This window comes from Serinus canaria, chromosome 18 (assembly GCF_022539315.1).
Source record: "Serinus canaria isolate serCan28SL12 chromosome 18, serCan2020, whole genome shotgun sequence".
NCBI classification, from domain to species: domain Eukaryota; kingdom Metazoa; phylum Chordata; class Aves; order Passeriformes; family Fringillidae; genus Serinus; species Serinus canaria.
The window spans coordinates 10,548,415-10,562,874 of record NC_066331.1 but is presented as its reverse complement, the minus strand read 5'-3'; the positions used below and the strand labels follow the sequence as shown (position 1 = coordinate 10,562,874).

At 57.0% G+C, this 14,460-nt stretch overlaps 1 protein-coding gene across 1 annotated transcript; it reads right to left on the bottom strand.

Annotated features, from left to right (window-relative positions):
* Window positions 1-1,505: 1,505 nt before the first annotated feature.
* Window positions 1,506-8,422, bottom strand: PIRT (phosphoinositide interacting regulator of transient receptor potential channels). The gene is made up of 2 exons (XM_018919165.3): window positions 8,357-8,422; window positions 1,506-3,507 (listed from the first exon to the last, which is right to left on the bottom strand). The coding sequence occupies exon 2, from the start codon at window positions 3,481-3,483 to the stop codon at window positions 3,082-3,084; it is 402 nt and encodes a 133-aa protein (XP_018774710.1). The 5' UTR covers window positions 3,484-3,507; window positions 8,357-8,422; the 3' UTR covers window positions 1,506-3,081.
* Between the last annotated feature and the right edge of the window lie 6,038 nt (window positions 8,423-14,460).

The following is a 14,460-nucleotide window of genomic DNA, read 5'->3' as shown; positions in this document are numbered from 1 at the left end:
AGCTTAGGGAGGTGAATGGCACATTCTTCTCTCTTGCTTCTGCTCTCTCTCTTTTTTAACCTGTTGTCCATAAAACCGTTTGAACCCACGGGTACTCCCTGTCTCTGCAGCCTCCCACATCCCAAGGAGGTGAAGGTTCACTGGTGCCGCAGCACAGAGGCAGAAATTCACTTCCCAGCAGCCCTGGGGGCTTTGCTGGGCCACAGCAGGGCCTGGATTTTATTCCAGCTCCTTAAGAAACCCCTGTGAGGAGCCCTCAGGCTGCAGCTCACTTCAGAAAAAGGATGCAAATTCCCACTGTGGGAAGCTCCAATGCAAAATTCCCTCTGTCCCTGGCAGGGATCAGCATTTATACCCCGTGCTACCGAGGGGGAGCTCCCACTTTGCTCCTGCACCTCCACCTGCAGTTTCCCCCTGCTGTTCATCTGAGTTTCCCACAGTTATCCCCCACCTGTTAATCGGATTTTGCCACAGTTATCTCCCTGCTGTTCATCTGAATTTCCCCTCAGTTATCTCCCACCTGTTTATCTGAATTACCCCTCAGTTTTCTCCCTGCTGTTCATCTGAATTTCCCCTCAGTTATCTCCCCCTGTTCATCTGAATTTCCCCTCAGTTATCTCCCCCTGTTTATCTGAATTACCCCTCAGTTTTCTCCCTGCTGTTCATCTGAATTTCCCCTCAGTTATCTCCCCCTGTTCATCTGAATTTCTCCTCAGTTATCTCCCCCTGTTTATCTGAATTACCCCTCAGTTTTCTCCCTGCTGTTCATCTGAATTTCCCCTCAGTTATCTCCCCCTGTTTATCTGAATTTCCCCTCAGTTATCTCCCACCTGTTTATCTGAATTTCCCCTCAGTTATCTCCCCCTGTTTATCTGAATTTCCCCTCAGTTATCTCCCCCTGTTCATCTGAATTTCCCCTCAGTTATCTCCCCCTGTTCATCTGAATTTCCCCTCAGTTATCTCCCCCTGTTCATCTGAATTTCCCCTCAGTTATCTCCCCCTGTTCATCTGAATTTCCCCTCAGTTATCTCCCCCTGTTCATCTGAATTTCCCCTCAGTTATCTCCCACCTGTTTATCTGAATTTCCCCTCAGTTATCTCCCACCTGTTTATCTGAATTTCCCCTCAGTTATCTCCCACCTGTTTATCTGAATTTCCCCTCAGTTATCTCCCCCTGTTTATCTGAATTTCCCCTCAGTTATCTCCCACCTGTTCATCTGAATTTCCCTTAACTTTCCTGTCCCTTTGCCTCCCTGTCCCACCACAGATCTGGGCAACAAACACTGAGCTGCCTCTGATGAATCCTCACGGGCTCTGCTGGTCCCTGGCTGCTCCTTTTCCCTGGCAGGCTCCATCCTCTTGCCAGGACAGAGGTGCTCACCCAGCCCCCAGAGCAGCCCCAGCCCCATTCCTTCTCCTCCCCCTGCCCAGCAGGTGCCCCACCACCCCAGACCCTGTCACCACACCCTCTCCACCCAGCAGAGATGTGACACCAGAGCAGCCACGTGCAGCTCCCTTGGGAATGTTTTCCTTTAATGAAACCTCATATTCTTGTAATAAACGGAGTCTGGAATCCGATTCAACTCTCGGTGACTTTTTACCCCACTGCCATGTCACTGAGTGCCTCCTCCTTGGCCAGGGGCAGCAGGAGCTCCCTCTGTCCTTCTGGCAGTGCAGGAGTACCCCTGTGGCCAGGCAGCCCTGGCTGGGCACAGCTCTGTGCAGCAGGACCCATCTCTGGGTGCCCCCACCCAGGGCTCTCCCCGTGCCCACACCTGAGCCAGCTGGCACCTGGGGCTGCTCTGCACCTTCTCCCTGGTCTCCCATGCTGAATCCTGGTGCCCACCTGGCTGCAGCTGCCCCAGCAGGAGTTTTGGGGAGCATCCCCTGCCCGTGGCAGCTGCAGGAGCAGGGGCTGGGTGCCGTGCCAGGGCAGGATTGCAAACAGCAGCCGAGCGTGGCACGGCACGAGGGATGGCTGAGGAACAAAGAGCTCTGCTGGGTCCTGTGCCAGGCCTGGCCCAGCCAAGCTGGCACTGCCTGCCCAGGGGCGCCTGCTCCAGGCAGGAAACAAAGTTCAGGGCTGGGCTGAGCCTGGGGCAGAGCGACTCGTGTGCTCAGACACTCCTAAGCCAGCTGTGCCAGCTGCCAGGATGGGATGTGCCAGCTCCAGCTCTGCCCACATGGCTCATGGAGGGCATGGAGGGGATCTCCAGGCACACAGCCCTGGTCCCAGACTGGCACCAGTGCCAGGGTGAACCCAAGGCTCAGCCTCGGGCCCCTTGGGGCACAGCTTCAGGCATAGGTGTTGGTGTGGCAGCGGTGCCAGAAATGGGGGAGTTCAGCAGGGCTGGCCAGGGGGAGGCTGAGTGTCCTGGGAGGGAATCAGCCCTGTGTTCCCACAGCTCACTCCATTCCCAGACACATCTCCCTGGTCCCTGCCCTGCCAGGTGCCTGGAGCAGAGGGGTCTGGGACCCTCTGCAGGGTCTGTGTCCCTCTGAAGTGTCTGGGACTCTCTGTAGGATCTGGGACCCTCTGCAAGGTCTGTGCCCCTCTGCAGGATCTGTGTCCCTCTGCAGGATCTGTGTCCCTCTGCAGGATCTGGGACTCTCTGTAGGATCTGGGACCCTCTGCAGGGTCTGTGTCCCTCTGCTTCTGATGTCTCCTGCTGCTGTGCAGACCCTCCAGCCTCTCTGGCAAACCAGGGAGCTGGAAGGAATTGTGGCTCCTCTCTGCTGCTGGATCCTGCAGGGCCTCCTGGGGGATCTGGTTCCTTTGGGGTTTTGTTCCAGCCCGGGCTCCTCTGGGGCTGTGCTTTACCCACTTTGTGCTCTGGGCTCACTCTTTGGACAGGGGGGTGATGCAGAGACCTCGGACCTGCCTTGCTGGGCTCAGCTGGAAATTCCTGCTCCTGTTTCCCTGGGATGACTGGGATGAAGCACAAAGTTCATTTTCACGCTGGAGGGAAGCTGCTGATGGGGTGAAATCCTCTAGGGAGTACAAGGAAGTGTTTGTTCTCAAGGCTGATCAACACGGGCTGCAGGAGGGCAGGGAACCTTCTGGAGGAGCTCCTGGCTGCCCTCAGCGGTTGAAGAAGAAGGACTTGAGGCTCTGCAGGAACTGGGACTTCTGCCTCTGCTTCTGCTTCTTGCGGATGATGGGGATCCAGACCAGACCGCACACCAGGAGCATCAGTCCCAGGGACAGGAAAGCCGGGCCAGACATCTTGTAAACCTTCTTGTGCTTGCTGAGGAAGCAGGCCAGGCTGGTGATGACCACCCCGAAGAGGAAGATGGCAGCTCCCACGGCCACCACGATGAGGGGTTTGTGGTAAATGTCCCACCTGCTCCTGGGGGCGCCGGTCCACACGGACTCGCTGCGGGAGGAGCTCATGCACAGCGTGCTGCCCGTGCTGCTGGCCGCCAGCTCCGCGCCCCGCGGGCACCGCTCGCTGCCATCGGGGCTCCTGGGGGGCAGCTCCATGCTGCTGGGCTGGCAGCAGGACACCTGGGGGGACAGAGGAGAGAGCAGAGCAGGGCGAGGGATGGAGGATGGAGGGAGCTGCAGTTCGTCTGGGGGGCCCCGGCTATTGTGAATTAATGGCAAAGGGGAGAGAGAATGATGCACCTGACTCCATCATCAGAGGGCTAATTAATTACTTAATTATACTAATAATTACTTCATTATACTATTAATTACTTAATTATACTAATAATTAATACTAATAATTACTAATATTATAATTAATAGTATAATATTCATTATACTATTAATAACTTTATTATACTAATAATTACTTCATTATTCTATTAATTACTTCATTATACTATTAATTACTTTATTATACTATTAATAACTTTATTATACTATTAATTACTTTATAATACTATTAATTACTTTATTATACTGTACTAGGTACATTTCATCTAATCTGAATCTGCCAGGCACTCACTCTTGCTCACAACTGCACCCATCTCTGATTCTCTCTGACTGTCCCCTGACAGTCCCACACACAGCTGGCCCTGACAGGCCAAGGGAACAAAACATCCTCACTTTGGGCAAGCCATCTCCACATTGCATTCTGCTTTGGCACAGCACAGGCACAGCAAGAGGGATAACAGTTGTGTTTTCCTTCTTCCCTGCTTGTCTCACAGCTTCTCTCTGCTCAGAGGGCAGGTGAATACCACACCCAGGGAGCCCCCTAAGCTCTGTGCTCCCTGATAGCAGCAGGCAGGCAAGGAGACTCCACACAGCTTCTGAGGGTGCTAATTAGATGAGGGTGCTAATTATTGGGGGTCCCACCCCTGGGAGCAGCATGGTTCCTGAGGGAGAAGGGGGAAGGGGGAGAGAGGGAGAGCCCAGGGGGAAAAGGACCAAGAGGGAGCCTGGTCTGCCTGGCACAGCTTAACAGGAGATTCAAAGTGGGAGCAGAGTAAGCCTTGGGCCAGTGGGATTACAGAGCCATGATACTGCAGGGAGGACCACAGGCTTGGAATAAACCCTGCATTTTCCAGGGGTGAGACAGAGCAAACCATTGAACTGAAGTGTAACACCCCAGGAGGGTGCTGGCCTTGGGGCACCAGTGAGCAGGAGGCTTTGGGGTCACTGCTGGGACAGGGAGCATCACAGCCATGAAAGGGTGCAAGAGGCAATGGGATCCTGCAGAAGGATGGGCAGTGCCACCATGGCAGTGCCACCATGGCAATGCCACCCCTGCAGTGCCCAGCACCACACAAACCTTTAGCCCTCTGGTTTGATCCAGAGCAGGTGACCCAACCCCCTGCAGCCCCTCCAGGCTGTGCTTGCTCTGATCAGCAGGGCTGGCTCTCCAGGAGCTGCCACCTCTCAGGAGGTGCCAGGCTGGCTGTGCTCCCTGCAGCTGCCTTGGCCTGGGGCTGCTGGTCCATGTGGGAGCAACTTCCACTTCAGGGCAGCCAGGCTGAGGCTGCAAGGCTGGCACAGCTCCAGGGGCTGGAGGAAACCTGCCCAGAGCTGGGCTCGGTGCCCACCTAGGGATGCTGATGGATGGGTGCCAGCCAGCACCTCCCTCCCTCCTTCACCTGTGTCCCTGCCAGCTCCGTGGTTACTCTGAGGAGAGACAGATGTAATTTTACAATTTGGCCCCCCCAGCACAGCCACTGCAGCAGAGCTGGTGGTAACTGACTTCTTTTGGGGTGTTCTAGGATGTTTCTGCCAGGCTTGGACAAACAAGCACAAAACAAAAGCCCAGAGCAGTGGACAGGATTTGCAGCTCTCCTGTCTGGAGCTCTCACTGCTCTCTGGAAACAGGAAAACAGGGGCAGGGCAAGGGACACATTTCTGATGGAGAATCCAGAAATCCTTTAGGCTGGAAAAGCCCTCTCAGCCAGGGAGTCCCAGCTGTGCCTGATCCCCACCTTGTCCCAGCCCAGAGCACTCAGTGCCACCTCCAGGTGCCACCTCCAGGGATGGGCACTGCAACCCTCCCTGGGCAGTTCCAGTGCCTGAGCTCCCTTTCCATGGGGAAATTCCTGCTGTGCCCACCCTGAGCCCCCCAGCTGCAGCTCTGCAGGGAAGTGCCCAAATCCTGAGTAAATAATTCCAGGTGCCACCACCTGCCTCACTCAGAGCACTGCTGCCTTCTGCTCCCCCTCTTTCAGAGCACTCCAGACCCTTCCCCGAGATTTCATCCTGGCATTTCTTGTCTTTGCCCTCCTAACCTGCATCACAGAGAGGTTTTATGACCAAGCCACCGTCTGATTTTAATTTGGTTTTGTGCTAGGAAGTTTGCTTTGTTCTCTGGAGTAATCCCACACCTCAGCAGCCTGAAACTCCGTGTGCTGCTCCATCTGTCAGGCATCCCATTCCCTGATTCTGCACCCAGGGCAGCAGCTCTGCCCCTCTGTGTGCCCACATTAATGTCAGGCTGCTGCAGGAACCAGCAGCTGCCTTCCAGCCCTGCCTTTCCACCGCAGAGGATTTATTCCCCCTTTTATTTCCTGGCAGAACCACCCCTCTCACCACAATTCCCTGCCCATTTTCCCAGCCTTTCCTGGCAGAGCCTGGTTTTCAGCCACCTTTTGCCCACTGCTGGTTGATGAAGTATTTCACTCCCTGTCTGGAGCTTGTCTGGGAGCACTGGGAGGATCTGCAGCACTTGGGAGAGCTAATGCAATTCCAGCTGCTGCCCTGCCCCTGCTCCATCCCTGCTCCATCACAGATGTGCTCTGGGGGCACTGAGCAGCCTGGCAGGAGAGTGCTATCGGATTTCTCCCGGATTTTTAGCCATTGTTGGAAGCAGACAATCAGCAGATGAGTGTTTGCTGTCTTGAAAAGGCCTCCAGAGCACGTCTCAGATTTCACATCTGGTGGTTCTGAAACCCTGGGCAGCTCTCACTGCTGGGGTCTCTCTTCCCCTCTCCCTCGGGGAGACCCTGATGGGTTCTCCTCCCTTTCTCCTCCCTTTGTGTGGTGAGGTTTGGGTTCTGAACTGAAATCCGAAATCTTGGGGGGGCTCCTTGCTGGGGAAGGAGTTTTGAAGTTTATGATGAATTTTCATTCTCAGAAGGAGGTCAGGCTCTCTGTTCCTCAGCAGATGTAGATTGTCATGGGGATTAAACTGAGAAGGAAGGAGGTTTTGGCTGTGTCTGTGATGGTGTTGGGGGTGTTCTTGATGTTGTCAGATAGAAGCACAGCCCACCTTTGGGGATCCTGGGCTGGGCTGCAGGCCCCCATCCCTCTGGGAACCAGTCTGGGGTCACGGAGGAGAAAAGCCTGAGGCCAACCCCAGGTGAGCTCTGCACTCCATGGATGGGGCTGGCCCTGATCCCTGCTGGGGAGGAGCAGAGCCCAGCCCAGGCCTGGCCCGAGGGCCTGACCCTGCCAGGGCACAAGGTGAGCTCTGCTCTGCCTGGCACCAGTGCCCAGACTGGTGGCACTGGGAGCGGGGCAGCTCCATCACCTGCACACAGGTGTGCACAGGCTCCCTCCAGCTGGCTGTGTGCCATTGACACCCTGCCCCAGACAGGGACCCCAGGCCCTTCCCATGGCCCCAGGGCTCTCTGGGGCTCCCAGGGCCCTCTGGATGGCTCCTGAGGGTCTCCTGCAGGGAGCAGCTCCAGGGCCCTGCAGAGCCTTGGGTGGGAGCAGAGGGTGGGTTTGTCCTTCAGCAGGAGATGTGCCCAGCCCGTCACCCCAGTGGGCACCAGATCCTCTCTGGGTCCCACGAAACCCTGGGGAACGGAGGAGAAGATTTCCCTGCTGCTCTGGAGTGTCTCAGTTGGACTCTTGATCCTGGTCCTGATATTCAGTGTCAGCCCAGGACCACCCAGAGGACAGCAGAGGGTCTGTGTGTGCCAGCAGAAGGGGTCTGCTGCTCTGGGGGATCCGTGTGGGATCCCATGGGACGGGAGGAGAGGAGCTGCTGCACTCATGGACCTGCACAAACCCAGCAGGAACTTCTTCTGGGCTGTCTGTGCTGGCCAAATTCCATCAAGAGTGGCTCCCAGGGAGAGAGAGGAACATGCAGGGAACCAGCCCACCCGGGGTCCCCAGGAAACCCAGGAAGATGGAAATGGAGATGGGGATGGAGATGGAGATGAAGATGAAGATGGAGATGAAGATGGAGATGAAGATGGAGATGAAGACCCGTGCAGAGCAGCCCCACAGCCCCCTTGCCTGGGGCACTGCCCGTGGGGGCACAGCACCCAAACCCCCAGAGGGAACCAGCACCAGAGCCCCAGGGAGGGAGTGCTGAGCCACTGCCCACGCTGAGCCCCTGCTGTCCCTGCTGTCCCCGGGGGTGGTGGCTGTGGGTGGCTGGTGGCACTGGCCGTCCCTGAGCACGCACTGAGTGACCCCAGCAGCAGCAGCAGCTCAGAGCAGCCCCAGCCTTGTGCTGCTGTGGGCCAGCCCCAGCTGGGCTGGGCTCTGCTGGGCTCAGCCTAGGAGGGGACAGGGAGGCTGTGGGCGCAGGGGTGGGTGCTGGAGTCCCATTCCTGTCCCCGTGCCCCTGCTCACCTCGGAGCCAGGAGGGGGCTGGCAGCTGTCCCTGCCGAGTGGCTGGTGCTGCCCCGAGACCCTGCGGGGTGTCAGAGGATCTCACCTCCCCCACAAACCCCACAAACCCCACAAACCCTCTGGGATGGAGGCAGAGGCAGTCCCCTTGCTGGTGGAGTAGAGCAGGGCTAGGCTGGTGCCTACATCCCTCAGGAGCAGCTCCCCAGCACCGCCAGGGGCTGGCCCAGAGCACCTCAGGGACCAAGGAGCACCTGCAAGGAGCACCTGCTGAGCCTTTGTGGGGCTCAGGCACAGGATGACCCCACCTCACCCAGCTGGACCCTGTCCCTCTCCAGCCTTGGACACCCCTGGTACTTACGTGGTGAGCAGGGAGGGATGGCAGCAGCAGGAGGCCCCTCGTCCACGGCTCACCCCAAGCCCCACATCCCTCTGGGTGGTGTCTGCTGGGCTCTGCTGAGCCTCATAAACAATGGAGCATCCCCGCTGCGATGATCTCACCAGCCCATCAGGACAGGCTTTAACTCCTTGTGGCCCTGCCCTGGCTCGGGGCTGGGAGGGCTGCAGAGAGGCTGGGGAGGGAGGCAGGGCAGGGCCGGGAGCTGGAGCCCAGAGCTGGGTGTTGGTGCTGATCCAGCCTTGGAGCATCAGCAAGTTCCTGAAACATCTCTGAAGTGCAATTTCTGCCCTCTCAGAGCACGGAATCGTAGCCAGGGACTGCAAAGTGCTTTGAAGCTCATCAGCGAGGCATTAGAGGGATGCAAGGTATTAGCAATTATCTATTAATTAACATCCTGAGTCCATTACAGCGGAGGATGGGCACAGAGAGGTGGTTCTGGAAACACTGCTCCCTTTCAGGAGCCCCCAGCCAAGCTTCAATCCCCTCTCCCAGCAGTGAGGACCTGCCTGGTGCAGGAAGGACCCAGCAGTGCCATTGCTGCTGCCCAGAGCTGGAACCTCCATCCCTCAGGGACCTTGCTGGGCTGGTGCAGTGAAAAACCAAACCCAAGCTGCACCACAGACCTGGCTGGAGCGGGACGGGCTTGGAGGAGGCTGTGGAGCTCTCCTGGACATGTGCATGATCCACAGGGGTCGAGGCTGGGCACAGAGGCAGCACAGGAGGCTGGAAGGGGAAGGGGAGGGTCCAGAGGGTCAGCGGGAGGGGACAGCACCTCGTGCAGGTGAGGGCAGCTCCGAGGAAGACAAGAACCTGGCTGAGGTCCCTCAGTTCAGCCCTGTGCAGAGCTGTGGCTGGCAGTGGTGGCCCTGGGACAGGCTGTGGAGCTCTTGGGAAGGGGCAGGAGGCTCCCACCTGGGCCAGGGCAGGGGGCTGAGCTCAGGCTCCCCTCCCTGCTCTGCCCTCACCTGTGCATGGGTTACCTGGGCACAGTGGCCCTGCTACAGCCAGGTGAGCACTGCTCCTCCATCTGGAGCCAGCAGCCAAAGGAACCAGTGTTTGGGGTGTCCAGGAGCATCTCCTGGGACAGAGGAGAAGATTCTCTAGAGCTGGCAGGGATGAGCAGGTGAGGTCTGTGAGGGGGAGATTTTCTTCCAAAGGAGCACAAAAGGGAAGGTTTCATTTCAGCTGCAGCAGGATCCACTTCTCACCCTGGCTCTGCACCATCCCTGGGCTGAGCTGAGCTGCTCCTGCCCTGCTGGGCATTCAGGCTGCCCCAGCTCAGGGCTCTCCCCACTCCAGCCCCCAAAGCTCCCCCCGCTCCCTGCAGTGTCCCTGACACCCCGTCCTGCCCCAGGGACCTCGCAGTGGGCAGGAGGGGTCAGGGCCCCCCGGGACATGTTTGTGCCAGGGTCAGCTGGGCCAGGCAGCTGGAGCTGGGCATTGCCAGGCGTGGATGCCACGGGACAGGGAGAGAGAAACGGCAAGCCTTTCTCACAGTGGCTTGTGGGAGATTTTAGGGAGCTGGAAAGATGTGATAACCTGTTGACTATAAAAAATTTGCTGTTTTTCTGCTTTATTTTTCTGTTCCTCTCAAGGACAGTGCGTGAGGAAGATGTTTTTTGTTTGTTAGCCAATAGAATAGAATCTATCGTACCCGTCTAGAAAAACCGCGCGGTTCTTTTGAATGAAGCCGCCTTCGCCTTCCTGCGATCCTGCCCCTCGTCTGTTCCTGCCCCGACCCCGGCACAGGAGTGACAGCCAGCGACATCCCGGGGCCGGGCGTGTCCCGTGTGCTGCTGCCTGTCCCGTGGGGCGGTCCGGGGGCTGGCTGGGCGGGGTGAAAGGGGATCCCCGCCAGGATGAAAGGGGGATCCCTCCTGGAATGAACGGGGATAAATGGGGGATCCCTCCCGGGATGAAAGGGGGATCCCTCCCGGGATAAATGGGTGATCCCTCCAGGAATGAAGGGGGTATTCCTCCGGGGATAAATGGGGGATCCCTCCCGGGATGAAAGGGGATCCCTCCTGGGATAAATGGGGGATCCCTCCCGGGATGAAAGGGAGATCCCTCCCGGGATGAAAGGGGGTCCCTCCCAGGATAAATGGGGGATCCCTCCCGGGATGAAAGGGAGATCCCTCCTGGGATAAATGGGGGATCCCTCCCGGGATGAATGGGGGATCCCTCCTGGGATAAATGGGGGATCCCTCCCGGAATGAAGGGGGGATCCCTCCAGGAATGAAGGGGGTATTCCTCCGGGAATAAATGGGGGATCCCTCCTGGGATAAATGGGGGATCCCTCCCGGGATGAAAGGGGGATCTCTCCCGGTGGGTGCAGGCATCCCCAGCTGGCCCGTGCCCCCTCCCCGGGCAGGCTCAGCCCCCCGGGACCCTCCGCACCCCATGGCCGGCTCCTGCCTCGCGTCCCCGCGCTGTCCCCGCGCTGTCCCTGGTGCCACCAGGAGCGGGGCTGCCGCAGGTGCCAGGAAGGCGGCGGGCACACCGAGCCGGGCAGCAGAGCGAGTAGAGCCCAGCGCGGCCCCAGAAGCAGCAGATGGTGCTGTTGCCCTGCAGGATGATGCTGGCAGGGGCGGCAGAATCCCGAATCCCAAATCGGGACTGCTGCACCCATCTCAGGCCGCTGGAGGGGAACCTGGATCCCAAAAATCCTTCTGCAGACCCTCTGCCCCTCTCCCCAGCACTGGCACTGGAAACCTGCAGGGCACTTGGCTTCGCTGGAGCAGCAACCCCATCCCAAGGTTTCCCAGGACCTGCATCCCTCCCCAGCTGTCTCATGCTAAAGGGAATTTGTTGCGGTTTTTTATTGCTTTTATTTTTTCCTTGGAGACAATAATGAAGAAATCCTGGGATAAAGGGGCCGGCAGTAAAACTTGGATGAGTTTCTGTGTCCAGTTCTGGCCTCCTCAGTACAACAAAGACAAGGAGCTACTGGAGAGGGACCACAAGGATGGTTTGGGGTCTGGAGATTCTCTCTGATGAGGAGAGGCTGTGGGAGCTGGGCCTGGTCAGTCTGGAGCAGGGAAGGCTGAGAGGGGACCCCATCATCCCACACAAACATCTGCAGGGGGTGTCAGAGCAGGGGCCAGACTGTTCAGTGCTGCCAGTGACACGGAGCACTGGCCATGAACCAAAACACAAGAACTTCCACCTCAGATGAGGAAGAACTTCTTTCCATGGAGGGTGGCAGAGCCCTGGAACTGCTGCCCAGGGAGGCCTGGAGTGTCCCTGTCTGGAGACATTCCAGTCCCACCTGGATGTGCTCCTGTGCCACCTGCTCTGGGTGGCCCTGCCTGGGCAGGGGGTTGGGCTGGAGGAGCCCCAGAGGTCCCTCCCAACCTCAATAATCCAGCGATCCCGTGAGCTTTGTGCTCCTTTGTAAAGACTTTGCAGAGCAAAAGGGGACCTGGAGGATCTCCCAGCCCATGGGAACTTCCCCAGGACAGTCACCTCCAGGAGACTGGGGACATCGTGTGCCCATCACTCCCAGGCTGGGCAGGAACCTGCAGGGCAGGTGGCAGGGGACAAATGTGCTGGCAATGTCCCAGAGCTGCTGCAGAAACACCCCAAAGTGAGGTCCTCATCCCAGGGAGAGCCTGTCCCCAGTGTCCCATTGTCCCTCGTGGCACCAAGTGCAGCAGGAGGCTTCAGGCAGAGCCAGGCAGAGGTGCCACTGCCCTGCCAGCCCCAGGTGTGTCCACGGGGACCTTGGGGACAGCTCCAGGCTGTGCCCTCGGCTGGGCTGGGCTGAGAGGGTGAGAGGAGCTGAGCTGGGCCAGGTGCTGCATCCTCCAGGTTCAGCATCCCAGCCCTGCAGCCCACAGGGAGCTGTTCTCTGTCTTGGAATTACTACAGGGGCAGAGATAACAACTCCATAATTAGGTTGGCACCTTTGAAATCTTCTGTTTCTTTTGCAGCTTGAATATTTATGCAATCACAGAGCTTCGCATGTCCCAGTTCTCCACATTATTTATTTATGTTCAACAATGACTGTACTTGTTAAATCACAATGTTTTCAATAAAAAATCTGAAAAGGGAAGAATAAAAAACTCACCTCAAGCCCAGAAACACTCTTTCCTCCTCTCCCCCAAGCCTCAAGCCCTTACCTTGGATCTTTCTGTGGGAAGCCCTGGGGATCTCTTAGCTCCAAACTCAGAAGTTGTACAAACACAAATCATTTGTTTCTCTAGAGGAGAAGCAGGCTGGGCCAAAGTGGGAGCTGGGGATTTCTTGCTGAAGAAATCAAGGCTAATATCAGCCTTCTGAGAACTTGGGGTGAAATTCTCATCTCTCACCTCGTCCTGGGGACCCTCACACACCACAACCCATCCTCACCCAGCCATGGGCTCTCCCAGGAGCAGCCAGGGCAGCCCTGGGAGCACCAGAGCTTGGGATGGTTTCTGTTTGGAGGAGGGATTAGGGGTGAAAATAAATGTGGGTGAAGACATGGGCACAGATTTGCCCTGGCTTGCTCTCGGGTGTGTGAGGCTGCAGGAGGATGTGGCTGCCCTCAAGTGTCTCCTGTATTTATCTCCTGGATCCCTTTTTGAAGCATACATGCTCTGTTGTTTTATTGATTGCACAGAGCTCGGAATAATCAATATGGCTTTAGAATTCACTGGGAATGGCAGAACTGCAATTGAGTAGAGCATGTGGAGAGAGCCTTAACCCGTCTCATTAATTAATGAGGTCACTTCTTTCAAGTGTTTCATGGCAGCCCTTGGGAAAAGCAGATGGCAATTTATTGTAATCCCTGAGAGGTTTTTTTCCCCTTCCTCGTGCAAAGTTATCTCAGACTCCCTGCCCTGTGCAGTGACCCCCCTGTGTCCCCCTGCAGCTTCTCCGTGCAGCAGAGAAGGGGATCAGGGTGAGAGGAATTTCAGCTGTCCAGATGTCAGGGCTTTTCCCTCGTGCAGCCAAACCCCTGGCCCTGGGAGCACAGCTGGAACCAGCCCTTCTCCTGTCCCCTGGCACACCTCGGTGGCAGCTGTGACCTCAAAAAGGCTCAGGGATTCTGGGCTCTGCAGCTTTGGAAACACTTCTGGAAGGAGGGGCTGCCCGGCCAGGGGCTGGCTCTGCGTCCCACAGAGCAAGGCAGGGCTTGTGTGGGGCAAAAACTGCCCTGGGAAATGAAATGATGGGGTGTTTGAGGGTCCCCAGGATGGGAAGAGATGAGAATCTGACTCCATGTTTCAGAAGGCTGATATTATATTAATATATAAATATAATATAATATAATATCATATAATCTAGATCCATAGATATACTATCTTAATATACATATAATCTAATATCATATACTATATCCTCTACTATACTCTAATATACTCCCTATCTCTCCTATCATTCTCTTGCTCCTACATAATATCTCTCAGCTCTCTTCCTATTTCCTCCCCTTCTCCTATCCTGTAATAGGATCTCTACTCAGCTCTTATTTTCTCTCCCCTCCTCTTCCTCTCCATCTCCTGTCCTGTCCTTTCCTGTCCTGTCCGTCCTTCATTTCCTTCCTGTCCTGTCCTGTCATGTCCTCTCCTGTCCTGTCCTCTCTGTCCTCTCCTCTCCTGTCCTCTCCTCTCCTGCCTCTCCTCTCCTTAGCCTCTCCTCTCCGTCCTCTCCTCCTCTCCTCTCCTCTCCTCTCCTCTCCCCTCTCTCTCCTCTCCCTCCCCTCTCCTGCCTCTCCTCTCCTCTCCTCTCCTCTCCTCTCTCTCCTCCTCCGCTCCTCTACCTCTCCTCTCCTCTCCTCTCCTCTCCTCTCCTCTCCTATCCTCCCCTCTCCTCTCCTCGCCTCTCCTCTCCTATCCTCTCGGCTCTCCTCCTCTCCTCTCCCTCCCATCCCTCCTCTCCCTTCCCCTGTTACTCCCTGGGCACAGGGACAGGAGCGGAGGGAACAGGCCTCGCTGGGCCCTGGCAGGCAAAACAAAACACCAGGGTGGGCAACAACAAGGAATTTCCCCCAGGGAAAGAGCTTCTCGGTGCCCGAAGTGCCCAGGGAATTCCTGGAGGCGGCACTGAGTGCTCTGGGACAAGGTGGGGATCAGGGGGAACTCGAT

Excerpts from the sequence above, each read along its gene's own strand:
- PIRT (XM_018919165.3), bottom strand. The coding sequence starts at position 3,483 with ATGGAGCTGCCCCCCAGGAGCCCCGATGGCAGCGAGCGGTGCCCGCGG.